The following is a 22500-nucleotide window of genomic DNA, read 5'->3' on the forward strand; positions in this document are numbered from 1 at the left end:
ATAATCAGTGAAACAAAAAATTAAGTTAATATAAATTGAGTGTAAAAAAAATAAGGTATAAAAAATAGTGTAAGAAATTTAATGTAATATAATTGAGTGTAAAAAACAAATTTAAGTGTAAAAAAATCAGTGTATAAATATTGAGTGTAAAAAATTGAATGTAAGAACATTGAGTGTAAAATAAATTCAGTGTGACATCATTCAATGCATACAAATTTCGTTTAAAAAATGAGTGTATAAAAATTCAGTATAATTTTTTTTTAAATTCAGTGTAAAAAATTCGGAGCAGAAAATCTTTATTATTTAGATTTTCTTTACTGAATATAAAATGATTTTTTTCCATTTAATTTTAAAACACTGTATTTTGACAAACCAACACACATTTTGCTGACTTTTTTATGCAATGAAATTGGCAGTATTATTTCATGTAAAAAAAATAAAAATAATAATAATTCACAAAATTGTAACGCAACACATTTGGTGTAAAAACAAACCTCAGTGTAAAACAAATACATTCAGTATTAATAATCAGCGAAATAAAAAATTAAGTTAATATAAATTGAGTGTAAAAAAAAAAAAGGTATAAAAAAAAGCGTAAAAAATTTAATGTAATAAAATTGAGTGTAAAAAACTAATTTCAGTGTAAAAAAATCAGTGTATAAATATTGAGTGTAAAAAATTGAATGTAAGAACATTGAGTGTAAAAAAAATTCAGTGTGACATCATTCAATGTATACAAATTTCGTTTGAAAAAATGAGTGTATAAAAATTCAGTATATATTTTTTTTTTAATTCAGTGTAAAAAATTCGGAGCAGAAAATCTTTATTATTTAGATTTTTTTTACTGAATATAAAATGATTGTTTTTCCACTTAATTTTAAAACACTGTATTTTGAATGACTTTTTTTATGCAATGAAATTGTCAGTATTATTTGATGTAAAAAAAATAAAAATAATAATAATTCACAAAATTGTAACGCAACACATTTAGTGTTAAAAAAAAAAACCTCAGTGTAAAACAATTAAATTCAGTATTAAAAATCAGTGAAACAAAAAATTAAGTTAATATAAATTTAGTGTAAAAAAAATAAGGTATGAAAAATAGTGTAAAAGATTTAATGTAATAAAATTGAGTGTAAAAAACTAATTTCAGTGTAAAAAAATCAGTGTATAAATATTGAGTGTAAAAAATTGAATGTAAGAACATTGAGTGTAAAAAAAATTCAGTGTGACATCATTCAATGTATACAAATTTCGTTTGAAAAAATGAGTGTATAAAAATTCAGTATATATTTTTTTTTAAATTCAGTGTAAAAAATTCGGAGCAGAAAATCTTTATTATTTAGATTTTTTTTACTGAATATAAAATGATTGTTTTTCCACTTAATTTTAAAACACTGTATTTTGAATGACTTTTTTTATGCAATGAAATTGTCAGTATTATTTGATGGGAAAAAAAATCAAAATAATAATAATTCACAAAATTGTAATGCAACACATTTAGTGTAAAAAACCCCTCAATGTAAAACAATTAAAATCAGTGTTAAAAATCAGTGGAAAAAAAATTCAGTTAATATGAATTAAGCGTAAATAATTAAGGTATGAAAACAAATTTGTGTATAAATATTATATAAAAATGTAGTGTAAAAAAAAAAAAAAAGCTTTTTTAATGAAGACAGATTAACCCTGACAACTGGATGATTTTTCTATTTCTCATTTGTGGACTCACTTTTGTGGACCTGGCTTTTAGGGAAAGAAAGGAGAGGGTCACAGAGAACCAGACAAACCAAATCAAAGCCCAAAAAAACTGAACACAAAGTGTTCAAACCCTGGAAACTGGATAAGTAAAAAGACATTTTGTCTGTGGGCTTTCTGCGTTTATGTGGCCATCAGTGTTGATAAATCACCTTAATGTTCGACTGGTTTTAGAGCGGGGTCGCTATGGAGCTTCGGGGAAATCAATTGCAACTAGAAAAGCGCTCGCTTGAACGCAGACCTGCCAAGATGGAACAATGCTGGGATTGGATGGCAACCTTTAGACTCCTGCGTGGGTCTGAAATGTGTCCTTCACATTCATTATTCTCTGATGAATTCATACATGGAGGAAAGTCTTATGGAACATGTGGATCGACACTTTGGTCCAGGCATGGCCCCATGTTGCAGTCCAAACATTATACATCAGTCCCTCCGTCGTTTAGATCATCAATAAAGTCAAATGTGTTTTTTATTGCGGGCCACGTCGCAACTACGGCCACTTTAGTCAGGTTCAAACACCGAACTATCAATGGGGAACAATTTCTCATATCCTTTCTGTTTATGTAATATTGCAATATTTTCTCGTACAATTAATACTTTTTTTTAATGTAAAATTATTATTTTTTTAATGCAAAATGGTAAAATTCTGACTTTTATTACAATGTTGCCGATTTTTTTGGTTGTTCTTGTAAAACAGTGACATTTATTGAGTAAAATGATGACTTTTGTCATAATTCTGCCAAGTAAAATTCAGATTAGTATCATAATATTGCCAAAATTGAAAGTTTTCTTATAAAATTGTGACTTTTGTCGAGTAAAAGTACGACTCTTTTCATAAAATTGCCAATTTTTCAAATTGACTGTGTGTCGCTTTTAAAATTGCACCCCCTCTGGTCAACATATGAAATAACAAGTGTGTGTAAGAAATTGAAATGTGCCCCCTTTGGCCAAAATGTATAAATAAATAAATAAATAAAAATTAATAAATAAATAAAATATATATAGAGAGACATTCTGTAAAAACTTGAAGTAAATAATGAAGATTAAAAACCAATTACCAACAACAAATTCAAAAACATTTCTTTTTACTAAAAGCAGTCTTTTTCTCGCAATGTGTCGACTTTTTTCCCATAAAATGTGAAACAATTTCTCATATCCTTTCTGTTTCTGTAATATTGCAATATTTTCTCGTACAATTAATACTTTTTTTTATGTAAAATTATTATTTTTTTAATGCAAAATCGTAAAATTCTGACTTTTATTACAATGTTGCCGATTTTTTAGTTGTTCTTGTAAAACCGTGACATTTATTGAGTAAAATGATGACTTTTGTCATAATTCTGCCAAAAAAAATTCCGATTAGTATCATAATATTGCCAACATTTAAAGTTTTCTTATAAAATTGTGACTTTTGTCGAGTAAAATTAAAACTCTTTTCATAAAATTGCTAAATTTTTCAAATTGACTGTGTGTCGCTTTTAAAAGTGCGCCCCCTCTGGTCAACATATGAAATAACAAGTGTGTGTAAGAAATTGAAATGTGCCCCCTTTGGCCAAAATGTATAAATAAATAAAAAAATAAAAAATAAAAAATAAATAAAAAATATATATAGAGAGACATACTGTAATAATTTGAAGTAAATAATGAAGATTAAAAACCAATTACCAACAAAAAATTCAAGAACATTTTTTTTTACTAAAAGCAGTCTTTTTCTCGCAATGTGTCGACTTTTTTCTCATAAAATGGGGAACAATTTTTCATATCCTTTCTGTTTATGTAATATTGCAATATTTTCTCGTACAATTAGTACTTTTTTTTAATGTAAAATTATTATTTAATTAATGCAAAATGGTAAAATTCTGACTTTTATTACAATGTTGCCGATTTTTTTGGTTGTTCTTGTAAAACAGTGACATTTATTGAGTAAAATTATGATTTTTGTTATAATTCTGCCAAGTAAAATTCAGATTATTATTATAATATTGCCAACATTGAAAGTTTTCTTATAAAATTGTGACTTTTGTCGAGTAAAAATACGACTCTTTTCATAAAATTGCCAATTTTTCAAATTGACTGTGTGTCGCTTTTAAAAGTGCGCCCCCTCTGGTCAACATATGAAATAACAAGTTTGTGTAAAAATTTGAAGTGCTCCCCCTCTGGTCAACATATGAAATGACAAGTGTGTGTAAGAAATTGAAATGTGCCCCCTTTGGCCAAAATGTATAAATAAATAAAAAATAAAAAATAAAAAAAATAAAAAAACATATATATATATATAGAGACATACTGTAATAACTTGAAGTAAATAATGAAGATTAAAAACCAATTACCAACAAAAAATTCAAAAACATTTATTTTTACTAAAAGCAGTCTTTTTCTCGCAATGTGTCGACTTTTTTCTCATAAAATGGGGAACAATTTCTCATATCCTTTCTGTTTCTGTAATATTGCAATATTTTCTCGTACAATTAATACTTTTTTGTAATCTAAAATTATTTTTTTTTTAATGCAAAATGGTGACATTTGTCATCTAAAATTCTGACTTTTATTACAATGTTGCCAATTCTTTGGTTGTTCTTGTAAAACAGTGACATTTATTGAGTAAAATGATGACTTTTGTTGTAATTCTGCCAAGTAAAATTCAGATTATTGTCATAATATTGCCAAAATTGAAAGTTTTCTTATAAAATTGTGACTTTTGTCGAGTAAAAGTACGACTCTTTTCATAAAATTGCCTATTTTTCTAATTGACTGTGTGTCGCTTTTAAAAGTGTGCCCCCTCTGGTCAACATATGAAATAACAAGTGTGTGTAAGAAATTGAAATGTGCCCTCTTTGGCCAAAACGTATAAATAAATAAAAAAAATTTAAATAAGTAGATAAAAAAATAAAAATATATAGAGACATACTGTAATAACTTGAAGTAAATAATGAAGATTAAAAACCAATTACCAACAAAAAATTCAAAAACATTTCTTTTTACTAAAAGCAGTCTTTTTCTCGCAATGTGTCGACTTTTTTCTAATAAAATGGGGAACAATTTCTCATATCCTTTCTGTTTCTGTAATATTGCAATATTTTCTCGTACAATTAATACTTTTTTTTAATGTAAAATTATTATCTTTTTAATGCAAAATGGTGACATTTGTCATCTAAAATTCTGAGTTTTATTACAATGTTGCCGATTTTTTTGGTTGTTCTTGTAAAACAGTGACATTTATTGAGTAAAATGATGACTTTTGTTATAATTCTGCCAAGTAAAATTCAGATTATTATCATAATATTGCCAAAATTGAAAGTTTTCTTATAAAATTGTGACTTTTGTCGAGTAAAAGTACGACTCTTTTCATAAAATTGCCAATTTTTCAAATTGACTGTGTGTCGCTTTTAAAAGTGCGCCCCCTCTGGTCAACATATGAAATAACAAGTGTGTGTAAGAAATTGAAATGTGCCCCCTTTGGCCAAAATGTATAAATAAATAAATAAATTAAAAATTAAAAATTAAAAATATATATATAGAGAGACATACTGTAATAACTTGAAGTAAATAATGAAGATTAAAAACCAATTACCAACAAAAAATTCAAAAACATTTCTTTTTACTAAAAGTAGTCTTTTTCTCGCAATGTGTCGACTTTTTTCTCATAAAATGGGGAACAATTTCTCATATCCTTTCTGTTTATGTAATATTGCAATATTTTCTCATACAATTAATACTTTTTTTTAATGTAAAATTATTACTTTTTAATGCAAAATGGTGACATTTGTCATCTAAAATTCTGACTTTTATTACAACGTCGCCAATTTTTTGGAGACATTTTTTTGGCCCAGACGTTTCTCCTCAATTGAGCTAAATTAAATTGTGTCTCTGTTTAATTCCTTGCTTCTTTGTCTGTGTTTGAACCTGACAATCTATTAAGCAAGACAAGAAGCAAGGAATCAAACAGAGACAGGATTCAATATAGCTCATGAGGAGAACGCGTCGACTTGCACCCTCGTACAGTGTCACCCCGCCGCTCTACGGAACAAGCTCCACACACCTCCTCATTTATTGGGCATTTCCTGATTACATAGCTGCAGCTGCTTCTAAGGGGACGGGGTCATAAACAGCTGCTGCACTGGGTCATAAACAGTTCAAACAAAAGGGTGCTTGGTGCGGTGTCAGGTTTGCCCCCTCTATGCTTGTAGATTCCGGGATCAAAGACAGCTTTGTAGGCACCAGTGGATTGTAACCACAGGCCGCAGGGCAACAAGTTGTGTGGTAACTTATATACAACTATTCTGACATGGGGGACCATTTTAAATTATGTGACGGGCCACTTAAAATGAGCTGGCTCACGGGCGGTGAAGTCCACAGACATACCTTTGAAAGTTCCAGGTAATGATGCAGGGTTGCTATGACAGGCCACCATCACGTGGGTAAATATACTGCACTGTGCTGAAAAGTCTCTTCTCTCCCTCCTCCATGTTTGTGTGGTCCCAGTCTGGCATTGGGGAACTGTAACGGCCTGGCGGTGGTGGACTACATGCAGAAAAGCCTCCTGTTGTGCATGTCCACTCTGGACTTGTATGGAGCCGCCGATCCCTACCAGCGCCTTACCCGCTCCCCACGCAGGAACCGGCAGTCCACCTCAGGTAGACAACACACACACACACACACACACACACACACACACACACACACACACACACACACACACACACACACACACACACACACATATTCATGTATTTCTTACCTTCTTGAGACCTCCGAAAAAATGCCTACCTCTTTAGGACCACCCTTTCTAGATATATAAAGATTTGTATTTACAACATTAATAATATATACATACTATTCAGACATAAAAAAGCTTATTGTCAAAAAAATTCACAAGAAACAGGTCACAATTTCACAAGAAAAACTTAGAATTTTGGCAGTATTATAATAAAAGTCCAAATTTTACTCAACACAAGTCAAAATTTTACAATAAAAACTGAACTTTTGTGCAATATTGTGATAAAAGTTGGAATTTTACTCAATGACAGTCGCAATTTTACAGGAAAAGTAAAAAATGTTGGCAATTTTATGAAAAGAGGCGTAATTTTACTCGACAAAAGTCACATTTTTATAAGAAAACTTTCAATTTTGGCAATATTATGAAAAGAGGCGTAATTTTACTCGACAAAAGTCACATTTTTATAAGAAAACTTTCAATTTTGGCAATATTATGATAATAATCGGAATTTTACTTGGGAGAATTATGACAAAAGTCATCATTTTACTCAATAAATGTCCCTGTTTTACAAGAACGACAAAAGAATTGGCAATATTGTGATAAAAGTCAGAATTTTATATGACAAATGTCACCATTTTGCATTGAAAAGTAATAATTTTACATTTAAAAAAAAAGTATTAGTTGTACGAGAAAATATGGCAATAATACAGAAACTGAAAGAATATGAGAAATTGTTCCCAATTTTATGAGAAAAAAGTTGACACATTGCGAGAAAAAGACTGTTTTTAGTAATAAAGAAAATTAGTTTTTGAATTTTTTGTTGGTAATTGTTTTTTAATCTTCATTATGTACTTCAAGTTCTTACAGTATGTCTCTATATATTTTTTTATATTTTATTTATTTTTATATAATTTTGGCCAAAGGGGGCGTATTTCAATTTCTTACACACACTTGTTATTTCATATGTTGACCAGAGGGGGAGCACTTTTAAAACCGACACACTGTCAATTTGAGAAATCCCTCCTTTTTGGGACCACCCTCATTTTGTCATAATTTTACTCAACGCAAGTCAAAATTTTACAAGAAAAACTGAACATTTGTGCAATATTGTGATAAAAGTTGGAATTTTACTCAATGACAGTCGCAATTTTACAAGAAAAGTAAAAAATGTTGGTAATTTTATGAAAAGAGTCGTAATTTTACTCGACAAAAGTCAAATTTTTGTAAGAAAACTTTCAATTTTGGCAATATTATAATAATAATCGTAATTTTACTTGGGAGAATTATGACAAAAGTCATCATTTTACTCGATAAATGTCACTGTTTTATAAGAACAACAAACAAAATTGGCAATATTGTGATAAAAGTCAGAATTTTATATGACAAATGTCACCATTTTGCATTGAAAAGTAATAATTTTACATTAAAAAAAAGTATTAGTTGTACGAGAAAATATGGCAATATTACAGAAACAGAAAGAATATGAGAAATTGTTCCCAATTTTATGAGAAAAAAGTTGACACATTGCGAGAAAAAGACTGCTTTTAGTAATAAATAAAAATTGTTTTTGAATTTTTTGTTGGTAATTGTTTTTTAATCTTCATTATGTACTTCAAGTTATTACAGTATGTCTATATATATTTTTTTTAATTGTATTTATTTTTATCAATTTTGGCCAAAGTGGGCGCATTTCAATTTCTTACACACACTTGTTATTTCTTATGTTGACCAGAGGGGGAGCACTTTTAAAACCGACACACGGTCAATTTGAGAGAACCCTCTTTTTTGGGACCACCCTCATTTTGTCATAATTTTACTCAATGCAAGTCAAAATTTTACAAGAAAAACTGAACATTTGTGCAATATTATGATAAAAGTTGGAATTTTACTCAATGACAGTCGCAATAGTAAAGTAAAAAATGTTGGCAATTTTATGAAAAGAGTCGTAATTTTACTCGACAGAAGTCACATTTTTATAAGAAAACTTTCAATTTTGGCAATATTATGATAATAATCTGAATTTTACTTTGGAAAATTATGACAAAAGTCATCATTTTACTTGATAAATGTCACTGTTTTACAAGAACAACAAAAAAATTGTCAATATTGTGATAAAAGTCAGAATTTTATATGACAAATGTCACCATTTTGCATTGAAAAGTAATAATTTTACATTAAAAAAAGTATTAATTGTACGAGAAAATATTGCAATATTACAGAAACAGAAAGGATATGATTGTTTGAAAAAAAATAGTTTTTTAATTTTTTTGTTGGTAATTGTTTTTTAATCTTCATTATTTACTTCAAGTTATTACAGTATGTCTCTATATCATTTGTATTTATTTATTTTTTTAAATTAATGTTGGCCAAAGGAAAATTAATTTCAATTTCTTACACACACTTATACGTTGACCAGAGGGGGAGCACTTCAAATTTTTACACACACTTGTTATTTCATATGTTGACCAGAGGGGGAGCACTTTTAAAACTGACACACGATCATTTTGAAAATTCCTTCCTTTTTGGGACCACCCTCATTTAGATAGATTTCACCACCAGGGGGTGCAAATGAGACCTTGTTTATTAGATGCAATGGTTTTCTGTATTGGGACCATGACTTATGTCCTAACTCGTTCACACCTCCTCATATGGAAGCTACTTTCCCTTGTTGATGTCTCAAGAAGGGTAGAAATACAATAACACACACACTGAGCACCCATAAAAAAGTCAAATATACACCTAGGCTCTCTTCTTTTTGCTCTCCTTCTCCTTCTCTCCTTTTCCTGCCCTCTCTGGAGCTGTTGTGTGCGCATGTTCAATCTGATCTATGGCTGGACTGGTCTCTCCACAGGTGCCTTTCACGACCAATCAATACCAGAGGTGCTTTAATTAGATTCCTCACATAATCAATACCGTTACGTTTAAGGCCTTCACCAGTCAATGTTGGCGGACAAATTAAGTCGCTCTCTTTCGAGCAGGTAGACTAGGTGGATCTAACATAATAGTGAGAGTCCAGTCCATTGTGGATCTAACATAATAGTGAGAGTCCAGTCCATAGTGGATCTAACATAATAGTGAGAGTCCAGTCCATTGTGGATCTAACATAATAGTGAGAGTCCAGTCCATAGTGGATCTAACATAATAGTGAGAGTCCAGTCCATAGTGGATCTAACATAATAGTGAGAGTCCAGTCCATAGTGGATCTAACATAATAGTGAGAGTCTAGTCCATAGTGGATCTAACATAATAGTGAGAGTCCAGTCCATAGTGGATCTAACATAATAGTGAGAGTCCAGTTCATAGTGGAACTAACATAATAGGGAGAGTCCAGTCCATAGTGGATCTAACATAATAATGTGAGAGTCCAGTCCATAGTGGATCTAACATAATAGTGTGAGAGTCCAGTCCATAGTGGATCTAACATAATAGTGTGAGAGTCCAGTCCATAGTGGATCTAACATAATAGTGAGAGTCCAGTCCATAGTGGATCTAACATAATAATGAGAGTCCAGTCCATAGTGGATCTAACATAATAGTGAGAGTCCAGTCCATAGTGGATCTAACATAATAGTGAGAGTCCAGTCCATAGTGGATCTAATATAATAGTGTGAGAGTCCAGTCCATAGTGGATCTAACATAATAGTGAGAGTCCAGTCCATAGTGGATCTAACATAATAGTGAGAGTCCAGTCCATAGTGGATCCAACATAATAGTGAGAGTCCAGTCCATAGTGGATCTAACAGAATAGTGTGAGAGTCCAGTCCATAGTGGATCTAACATAATAGTGAGAGTCCAGTCCATAGTGGATCTAACATAATAGTGAGAGTCCAGTCCATAGTGGATCTAACATAATATTGTGAGAGTCCAGTCCTTAGTGGATCTAACATAATAATGAGAGTCCAGTCCATAGTTGATATAACATAATAGTGAGAGAGTCCAGTCAATAGTGGATCTAACATAATAGTGAGAGAGTCCAGTCCATAGTGGATCTAACATAATAGTGAGAGAGTCCAGTCCATAGTGGATCTAGTTAATAGTGTGAGAGTCCAGTCCATAGTGGATCTAGCATAATAGTGTGAGAGTCCAGTCCATAGTGGATCTAACATAATAGTGTGAGAGTCCAGTCCATAGTGGATATAACATAATAGTGAGAGTCCAGTCCATAGTGGATCTAATATAATAGTGAGAGTCCAGTCCATAGTGGATCTAACATAATAGTGAGAGTCCAGTCCATAGTGGATCTAACATAATAGTAAGAGTCCAGTCCATAGTAGATCTAACATAATAGTGAGAGTCCAGTCCATAGTGGATCTAACATAATAGTGAGAGTCCAGTCCATAGTGGATCTAAAATAATAGTGAGAGTCCAGTCCATAGTGAATCTAACATAATAGTGAGAGTCCAGACCATAGTGGATCTAACATAATAGTGAGAGTCCAGTCCATAGTGGATCTAACATAATAGTGTGAGAGTCCAGTCCATAGTGGATCTAACATAATAGTGAGAGTCCAGTCCATAGTGGATCTAACATAATAGTGAGAGTCCAGTCCATAGTGGATCTGACATAATAATGAGAGTCCAGACCATAGTGGATCTAACATAATAGTGAGAGTCCAGTCCATAGTGGATCTAACATAATAGTGAGAGTCCAGTCCATAGTGGATCTAACATAATAGTGTGAGAGTCCAGTCCATAGTGGATCCAACATAATAGTGTGAGTCCAGTCCATAGTGGATCTAACATAATAGTGTGACAGTCCAGTCCATAGTGGATCTAACATAATAGTGAGAGTCCAGTCCATAGTGGATCTAACATAATAGTGAGAGTCCAGTCCATAGTGGATCTAACATAATAGCGTGAGAGTCCAGTCCATAGTGGATCTAATATAAAAGTGAGAGTCCAGTCCACAGTGGATCTAACATAATAGTGAGAGTCCAGTCCATAGTGGATCTAACATAATAGTGAGAGTCCAGTCCATAGTGGATCTAACATAATAGTGAGAGTCCAGTCCATAGTGGATCTAACATAATAGTGTGAGAGTCCAGTCCATAGTGGATCTAACATAATAGTGAGAGTCCAGTCCATAGTGGATCTAACATAATAGTGAGAGTCCAGTCCATAGTGGATCTGACATAATAATGAGAGTCCAGACCATAGTGGATCTAACATAATAGTGAGAGTCCAGTCCATAGTGGATCTAACATAATAGTGAGAGTCCAGTCCATAGTGGATCTAACATAATAGTGAGAGTCCAGTCCATAGTGGATCTAACATATTAGTGAGTCCAGTCCATAGTGGATCTAACATAATAGTGTGAGAGTCCAGTCCATAGTGGATATAACATAATAGTGAGAGTCCAGTCCATAGTGGATCCAACATAATAGTGAGAGTCCAGTCCATAGTGGATCTAACATAATAGTGAGAGTCCAGTCCATAGTGGATCTAACAGAATAGTGTGAGAGTCCAGTCCATAGTGGATCTAACATAATAGTGAGAGAGTCCAGTCCATAGTGGATCTAACATAATAGTGAGAGTCCAGTCCATAGTGGATCTAACATAATAGTGAGAGTCCAGTCCATAGTGGATCTAAAATAATAGTGTGAGAGTCCAGTTCATAGTGGATCTAACATAATAGTGAGAGTCCAGTCCATAGTGGATCTAACATAATAGTGAGAGTCCAGTCCATAGTGGATCCAACATAATAGTGAGAGTCCAGTCCATAGTGGATCCAACACAATATTGTGAGAGTCCAGTCCATAGTGGATCTAACATAATAGTGAGAGTCCAGTCCATAGTGGATCTAACATAGTAGTGAGAGTCCAGTTCATAGTGGATCTAACATAATAGTGAGAGTCCAGTCCATAGTGGATCTAACATAATAGTGTGAGAGTCCAGTCCGTAGTGGATCTAACATAATAGTGTGAGAGTCCAGTCCATAGTAGATCTAACATAGTAGTGAGAGTCCAGTCCATAGTGGATCTAACATAATAGTGAGAGTCCAGTCCATAGTGGATCTAACATAATAGTGAGAGTCCAGTCCATAGTGGATCTAACATAATAAAGTGAGAGTCTAGTCCATAGTGGATCTAACATAATCGTGAGAGTCCAGTCCATAGTGGATCTAACATAATATTGTGAGAGTCCAGTCCATAGTGGATCCAACATAATAGTGAGAGTCCAGTCCATAGTGGATCTAACATAATAGTCAGAGTCCAGTCCATAGTGGATCTAACATAATAATGAGTGTCCAGTCCATAGTGGATCTAACATAATAGTGAGAGTCCAGTCCATAGTGGATCTAACATAATAGTCAGAGTCCAGTCCATAGTGGATCTAACATAATAGTGAGAGTCCAGTCCGTAGTGGATCTAACATAATAGTGTGAGAGTCCAGTCCATAGTGGATCTAACATAATAGTGAGAGTCCAGTCCATAGTGGATCTAACATAATAAAGTGAGAGTCTAGTCCATAGTGGATCTAACATAATCGTGAGAGTCCAGTCCATAGTGGATCTAACATAATAGTGAGAGTCCAGTCCATAGTGGATCCAACATAATAGTGAGAGTCCAGTCCATAGTGGATCCAACACAATATTGTGAGAGTCCAGTCCATAGTGGATCTAACATAATAGTGAGAGTCCAGTCCATAGTGGATCTAACATAGTAGTGAGAGTCCAGTTCATAGTGGATCTAACATAATAGTGAGAGTCCAGTCCATAGTGGATCTAACATAATAGTGTGAGAGTCCAGTCCGTAGTGGATCTAACATAATAGTGTGAGAGTCCAGTCCATAGTAGATCTAACATAGTAGTGAGAGTCCAGTCCATAGTGGATCTAACATAATAGTGAGAGTCCAGTCCATAGTGGATCTAACATAATAGTGTGAGAGTCCAGTCCATAGTGGATCTAACATAATAGTGAGAGTCCAGTCCATAGTGGATCTAACATAATAGTGAGAGTCCAGTCCATAGTGGATCTGACATAATAATGAGAGTCCAGACCATAGTGGATCTAACATAATAGTGAGAGTCCAGTCCATAGTGGATCTAACATAATAGTGAGAGTCCAGTCCATAGTGGATCTAACATAATAGTGTGAGAGTCCAGTCCATAGTGGATCCAACATAATAGTGTGAGTCCAGTCCATAGTGGATCTAACATAATAGTGTGACAGTCCAGTCCATAGTGGATCTAACATAATAGTGAGAGTCCAGTCCATAGTGGATCTAACATAATAGTGAGAGTCCAGTCCATAGTGGATCTAACATAATAGCGTGAGAGTCCAGTCCATAGTGGATCTAATATAAAAGTGAGAGTCCAGTCCACAGTGGATCTAACATAATAGTGAGAGTCCAGTCCATAGTGGATCTAACATAATAGTGAGAGTCCAGTCCATAGTGGATCTAACATAATAGTGAGAGTCCAGTCCATAGTGGATCTAACATAATAGTGTGAGAGTCCAGTCCATAGTGGATCTAACATAATAGTGAGAGTCCAGTCCATAGTGGATCTAACATAATAGTGAGAGTCCAGTCCATAGTGGATCTGACATAATAATGAGAGTCCAGACCATAGTGGATCTAACATAATAGTGAGAGTCCAGTCCATAGTGGATCTAACATAATAGTGAGAGTCCAGTCCATAGTGGATCTAACATAATAGTGAGAGTCCAGTCCATAGTGGATCTAACATATTAGTGAGTCCAGTCCATAGTGGATCTAACATAATAGTGTGAGAGTCCAGTCCATAGTGGATATAACATAATAGTGAGAGTCCAGTCCATAGTGGATCCAACATAATAGTGAGAGTCCAGTCCATAGTGGATCTAACATAATAGTGAGAGTCCAGTCCATAGTGGATCTAACAGAATAGTGTGAGAGTCCAGTCCATAGTGGATCTAACATAATAGTGAGAGAGTCCAGTCCATAGTGGATCTAACATAATAGTGAGAGTCCAGTCCATAGTGGATCTAACATAATAGTGAGAGTCCAGTCCATAGTGGATCTAAAATAATAGTGTGAGAGTCCAGTTCATAGTGGATCTAACATAATAGTGAGAGTCCAGTCCATAGTGGATCTAACATAATAGTGAGAGTCCAGTCCATAGTGGATCCAACATAATAGTGAGAGTCCAGTCCATAGTGGATCCAACACAATATTGTGAGAGTCCAGTCCATAGTGGATCTAACATAATAGTGAGAGTCCAGTCCATAGTGGATCTAACATAGTAGTGAGAGTCCAGTTCATAGTGGATCTAACATAATAGTGAGAGTCCAGTCCATAGTGGATCTAACATAATAGTGTGAGAGTCCAGTCCGTAGTGGATCTAACATAATAGTGTGAGAGTCCAGTCCATAGTAGATCTAACATAGTAGTGAGAGTCCAGTCCATAGTGGATCTAACATAATAGTGAGAGTCCAGTCCATAGTGGATCTAACATAATAGTGAGAGTCCAGTCCATAGTGGATCTAACATAATAAAGTGAGAGTCTAGTCCATAGTGGATCTAACATAATCGTGAGAGTCCAGTCCATAGTGGATCTAACATAATATTGTGAGAGTCCAGTCCATAGTGGATCCAACATAATAGTGAGAGTCCAGTCCATAGTGGATCTAACATAATAGTCAGAGTCCAGTCCATAGTGGATCTAACATAATAATGAGTGTCCAGTCCATAGTGGATCTAACATAATAGTGAGAGTCCAGTCCATAGTGGATCTAACATAATAGTCAGAGTCCAGTCCATAGTGGATCTAACATAATAGTGAGAGTCCAGTCCGTAGTGGATCTAACATAATAGTGTGAGAGTCCAGTCCATAGTGGATATAACATAATAGTGAAAATCCAGTCCATAGTGGATCTAACATAATAGTGAGAGAGTCCAGTCCATAGTGGATCCAACATAATAGTGAGAGTCCAGTCCATAGTGGATCTAACATAATAGTGAGAGTCCAGTCCATAGTGGATCTAACATAATAGTGAGAGAGTCCAGTCCATAGTGGATCTAACATAATAGTGAGAGTCCAGTCCATAGTGGATCTAACATAATAGTGTGAGAGTCCAGCCCATAGTGGATCTAACATAATAGTGAGAGTCCAGTCCATAGTGGATCTAACATAATAGTGAGAGTCCAGTCCATAGTGGATCTAACATAATAGTGAGAGTCCAGTCCATAGTGGATCTAACATAATAGTGAGAGTCCAGTCCATAGTGGATCTAACATAATAGTAAGAGTCCAGTCCATAGTGGATCTAACATAATAGTGAGAGTCCAGTCCATAGTGGATCTAACATAATAGTGTGAGAGTCCAGTCCATAGTGGATCTAACATAATAGTAAGAGTCCAGTCCATAGTGGATCTAACATAATAGTGAGAGAGTCCAGTCCATAGTGATGCACAGATGAGTGGTCCACCCTGGGTCCCGACTTTGGACAGCTAGCGCATCATTCTCCACCGAATCTGTGCAGAAAAGAAACGGCAGATCAACTGGTCTAAAAAGGGGGGTCTATCTAAAGGCTAGAGTATACAAATGAGTTTTAAGATGGGACTTACATGCTTCTAATGACGCCTTCGGCCCACTACGCTACTGTCGTTCAATATTGGCAACACCCGTCTCCTTCTTCCTCTCTTTTGCTTCTCTATCCAATACTAGAAAACCAAAACATCCATGTTTATATAGACCATGTTTATACAACATATATGTTTATATAGACCATGTTTATACAACATATATGTTTATATAGACCATGTTTATACAACATATATGTTTATATAGGCCATGTTTATACAACATATATGTTTATATAGACCATGTTTATGCAACATATATGTTTATATAGACCATGTTTATACAACATATATTTTTATATAGACCATGTTTATACAACATATATGTTTATATAGACCATGTTTATACAACATATATGTTTATATAGACCATGTTTATACAACATATATGTTTATATAGACCATGTTTATGCAACATATATGTTTATATAGACCATGTTTATACAACATATACCTGTTTATATAGACCATGTTTATACAACATATACCTGTTTATATAGACCATGTTTATACAACATATATGTTTATATAGACCATGTTTATACGACATATATGTTTATATAGACCATGTTTATACGACATATATGTTTATATAGACCATGTTTATACAACATATATGTTTATATAGACCATGTTTATACAACATATATGTTTATATAGACCATGTTTATACAACATATATGTTTATATAGACCATGTTTATACAACATATATGTTTATATAGACCATGTTTATACAACATATATGTTTATATAGACCATGTTTATACAACATATATGTTTATATAGACCATGTTTATACAACATATATGTTTATATAGACCATGTTTATACAACATATACCTGTGGCACATGTGCACTCTGACACCAGGTGCATGTTGACAGTCTGCATTGCATTCTTATGCATGTTGTCCTTGCAGTCCTGTCCTGTCTCTACCGTAGTCCTGCTTACACCGAGACCCGTATAGTCCAAGGTCACATTGAGTACTTGTTGTCCCTCCCTTCTCCCTTCGAAACTTGACCGTCTAAATACTCTTTTATTTTTTTTATTTTTTTTATTTTTTTACATGGTATTTTTCCAGAGATCATCACTCAGATGAAATGTTCCAGAAGCTCACGCTGTTATTTAAAGTGGCAGCCTTTGAATGTTGTTGTGTGAAAAGGCTGCGACGAGGTAAATGCAGGGCGACTTCTTTTATTGGTTGTTGCGTAAGATTTGTTATTGGCTTCTGCCGCACTTATAGTACATAAAGGTCTGTCTGTGTTGGCTCCACAAAAATCCATTTGGAGAGATGAAACGCAGGCCGGCGTGGCATTTTCCTGCACCGCGGGTGGCGCTCCTTTTCTAACAGAACACAGTCCTGCCAAATAAATGACTCTTTCAGACTTCTTTCTCTTACGTTGCCTTGGCATTTATGTGCTTCTTCCACACATTTGAAGCAAACAAACCAAAGACACATTAAATTTATTAGATACAGCCCTGGGCGATACGACCTAAAAAAAAAAAAATCTAATGTTTTTTGTTTTTTTTTAAACATTCCTCCTTAATTTTTTAAGAAACCAATAAAAAAAGACATAAAAAAAAGATTACTCCCTATATGTGTATATGTATGTATGTACGTATATGTATATATATGTTTTCTTTTTTGTTTTTTTCCCCATATTTTTATGTGTGTATGTATATATATATATATATATATATATATATAAACCATCACCATAATATACACATATACATATATATATATATATATATATATATATATATATATATATATATATATATATATATATATATATATATATATATATATATATACACACATAAAAATATGGGGGGAAAAAAAAAAATATATATATATATATAAATAAAATAAATTCTAATAAAAAATAAATAAAAAAATACAATAAAAAAAGTATATATATATATATATATATATATATATATATATATATATATATATAAATATACATATATATATATATATATTTATATATATATATATATATATATATATATATATATATATATATATATATATATATGTATATATATATATTATGGTGATGTTTTATATATATATATATATATATATATATATATATATACATACACACATAAAAATATGGAAAAAATAACAAAAAAAGAAAACATATATATACATATACGTACATACATACATATACATATGTGTGTATGTATATATGTATATATATACATATATATATATATATATATATATATACATATATATATATATATATATATATATATACATACACACACCTACATATACATACACATATATATATATATATATATATATATATATATACAATATATATACTTTTTTTTATTGTATTTTTTTTTTTTTTATTATAATTTATTTTATCTTATATATATATATATATATATGTATATATATATATATATATATGTATATATATATATATATATATATATATATATATATATATATATATATATATATATATATATATATATATATATATATCAATCAATCAATCAATGTTTATTTATATAGCCCTAAATCACAAGTGTCTATATATATATATATATATATATATATATATATATATATATATATATATATATATATATATATATATGTTTATTATGCTGTGTTTTATATTTGTATATATATATACATACACACATAAAAATATGAAAAAATATAAATAAAAATAAATAAAACATATATGTACATATACGTACATACATGTTTTTATTTTTTATATTATTACTGTTTATTGTTATTATTGATGTATTTTTATTTCTGTTTTTGTTTATGTAATTGATGTGTTTGTAGATATTACTTTGTTGTTTTTTTTGCTGTTTTTTTTGGGGGGGGGTGGGTGGTATGGTTGGGATATAAACAAAAAATATTTTGACATTTAGGGAAGACAACAGAATATGATGTAATGGATAGGAATGTCTGATGCTGGATGTCAATAAAAAAAAATGTTTAAAAATAAATAAATAAATCAGAAAGCAATAAATACAAATGACAGAAATAATTCAAAACAAGCTTCACTTTCATGTGATCAAAAAACTAGTTAGAAACAACACTACAAACACCGCAAATTACTCTTAGGAAAATTACCTTTTTTTTTTAATAAATTGGGTGTTTTTTAGTACAGATTAGTGTTGTCCCGATACCAAAATGTATTTCGATACTTTTCTGTACTTTTTGATACTTTTCTAAATAAAGGGGACCACAAAAATGGCATTATTGGTTTTATTTTAACAACAAATCTTGGGGTACATTAAACATATGTTTATTATTGCAGTTTTGTCCTTAAATAAAATAGTGAACATACTAGACAACTTGTCTTTTAGTAGTAAGTAAACAAACAAAGACTCCTAATTAGTCTGCTGACGTATGCAGTAACATATTGTGTCATTTATACACCTATTATTTTGTACACATTATGAGGGACAAGCTGTAAAAATGGATCATTAATCTACTTGTTCATTTACTGTTAATATCTGCTTATTTTCTGTTTTAACATGTTCTATCTACACTTCTGTTAAAATGTAATAATCACTTATTCTTCTCTCCTTTGATACTTTACATTAGTTTTGGATGATACCACAAATTTGGATATCAATCCGATACCAAGTAGTTACTGGATCATACATTGGTCTTATTCAAAGTCCTCGTGTGTCCAGGGACGTATTTACTGAGTTTATAAACATAATATTTTTTTTTTTTAAACGAAAGAAGATTTTGTGATGCTAAAAAATATCGATATCGATATCGGGTAGCATTCTATTAAACAAAGCCAGTTTTCTTTTAAGTAATACAGACATTGATCAGAGCTGTTTAACTATTTTATGGAGGAATGTAGTTAATCATAGAACTGGCATTAAATGTTGTTTAAAAAAAAGTATATTTTGAATCAAGAATAGTTTTGAATCGAGAATTTTGGAATCAAATCATTACCCCCAAGAATCGAATCGAATTGTGTGGTGCCCAAAGATTCATAGTCCTAATGTTTTTCTCGCTTTAAAATTTTTTTAAAAATTAAAAAATTAAAACATTTAAAAATTTAAAATGTTAAAAATTTAAAACATAAAAATTAAAAAAAATTAAAAAAATAAAAATAAAATTTTATTTTTTTAAAAATTTAAAAATTTAAAAATGTAAAAATTTAAAAATTTAAAATTTTTTAAAAAATGTAAAAAAAAAAATTTTTTAAATGTAATTTTTTTTTTAATTAAAAAATTAAAGAATTAAATAATTAAAGAATTTTAAAAATTTAAAAATTTAAAAATTTAAAAATTTAAAAATTTAAAAATATAAAAATTTAAAAATTTAAAAATTTAAAAATTTAAAAATTTAAAAATTTAAAAATTTTAAAATTTTAAAATTTAAAAAAAAAATAAAAGGGGGGGAGGGCGTAAGCTACGGAAGCTCATGGGCTCAAAAAACTATTACGTAGCAAGAGGAGAAAAATCATTGATTTTTTTTATTTTATTTCATTTTTATTTTTTTTAAATCATCTGCAACAAAAACGTTTTTTATTTATCAATTAAATGGATTTATCGCCCAGGCCTAATTTGAATATTGCCTTACCGCAGGGGTGTCCGAACGTTCTGCATTGAGGGCCCCGTACAATAAATCAAAGGATGCAGGGACCACTTTGAGACTTTTATGTTAAAAAGTTGCATACACAACAAGTGTTAAAGTACCAGGAGAGTGGAAAAGCATTTGAAAATACCGTCTTAATCCTCACAAAATGCCATTTTGAATATTCCGCTCCGTATACCTTCAGTAATGTCACGATTGGAACGCTTCTGCACTTTTACCGTATTATTAGATCAGTCATACTGGAAATATGCAAACATTGTAAAGCGATGTGCTGTTTTTCATTCACAATCCTTATGTAAGACAAGAACACATATGATTGGCTTTTTTATGCATTCAAAATCGTAAATAAATATCTAACAATTGAGTCGACAGATGGAGGATCGTCCGTGGCGCTCATTACACTCTTTTTAAAAATATAAAGAAAGGGCTAACAATACTCCATTTACATGCCGTGACCTGAAAATGAACCAAATATGAGTGATATTGTTATTATAAGCGCTAACGCAGACGGACTATTTTAGCGTTGCATTGATAGCAGTGAGCTAATGCTAGCTTAAAATGCTATTATTGACACGCCGAGCCGACGGCTGTTTCTGCTTCCTCTCAAACTTGCTAAAAGTAAATTCTAGATTATAATTCATGCATGTTTTACCTGCTACTAGACAAATGTGGCCATGGACCGACAGGCTGGTCCGAGATGGCGAAAAAAGACACAAAAAGACGCTCAAATGTACTTTTTTAACCCTTCGAGAGGATTGTGATTGATTCTTCATCCAAACGGGATGATGTGAGCGTCCTGTCGGTCGGCAACCCAGCGAGAGTGGAAATATCACAGCCAGTGTTTATTACGGTTAGTTTGTATGTTTAGCACGTAGCAACACTGCTAATGCTATGGTGTCATAATAAAGCTACACCCGTTTAGCGCTCGGCTTCTAAAACGTATCGCTCGTCCTCCTTGTATTCGGGCTCAAAAATCATCGGCGGTCACTCGAACGAGTATGATGATCCTCCTGGTAGGGGTGTATCCCTTTATGGAGGATGCGTGTGCACCACACCATCCTTGACAGAATGGGGTCAGGGTCCAGTGGCATGGAGTCCAATACGACTGGGGGACCCTTTTCTGCTGCAGCCTTCTTCCGCCATTGCAGCCGTTGTGGTAGTTCTTAAAATCTACCGTTTTCCGCCTGCTCCGCCGTTGAGGTCTTCACCGTATCCCTGGCTAGGGGGCAGTCAGGTACTAGGCCTTTGCCAAGGGCCACCTGGGGTAACAGTAGTTAACCTCCTAGTGCCCCAAGACCCCATAGAGGAGCCTCCACTTTAACATCATGCCCAGGACACAAAAATGTAAGGTGGTGGATCGTAATTTTCCCCAAAGTACTCGTAATCAAGTCTGCTTGATTAGCATTGTTGTTGATGGAGAAGGGATCTGTGGCTCCTAACTCTATGTCACCGATCACGCTTCCTCAATATCTCTCAAGATGGTTCAGGAACCTCTGAGATTGATATTATTTTGATCATATCTGTTTATAAGCACACTTTGGAAGTATTTTGCCGTCATAAATAAAATATATATATATGATAATAGATTCAACTTAGAGGCAACTTGTTTTTCCACTCAACTGGTACTTTAAGGCAGTGTTTTTCAACCACCCATGCAACGTCACCTAATTGGTCCAAACAATATTTTTTGCAAATCAATACTTAAAATAATGTGTCGTTGTCTAGTGCAGTGTTTTTTTTAACCTTTTTTGTATGTATGTAAAAGGTATGTAACGCTTAAACCAAAAGGTTGGGAAAAGGAACTGAAGCATAGGCATGGCTATGCAAAACAAAAGTAAAACTGAACTGGCG

At 32.4% G+C, this 22500-nt stretch overlaps 1 protein-coding gene across 11 annotated transcripts in view; it reads left to right on the forward strand.

Annotated features, from left to right (window-relative positions):
- The window catches only part of stxbp5l (syntaxin binding protein 5L), a 457116-nt gene that overhangs the window by 331459 nt on the left and 103157 nt on the right, over positions 1–22500 (forward strand). For all 11 annotated transcript variants that reach the window (XM_061926057.1, XM_061926060.1, XM_061926058.1 and 8 more), the window contains one exon: positions 6238–6389. In XM_061926057.1, the coding sequence (XP_061782041.1) occupies positions 6238–6389 (152 nt within the window). The remainder of the gene's footprint in view (positions 1–6237; positions 6390–22500) is intronic.

The sequence above is a fragment of the Nerophis lumbriciformis genome, linkage group LG31 (assembly GCF_033978685.3).
Source record: "Nerophis lumbriciformis linkage group LG31, RoL_Nlum_v2.1, whole genome shotgun sequence".
NCBI classification, from domain to species: domain Eukaryota; kingdom Metazoa; phylum Chordata; class Actinopteri; order Syngnathiformes; family Syngnathidae; genus Nerophis; species Nerophis lumbriciformis.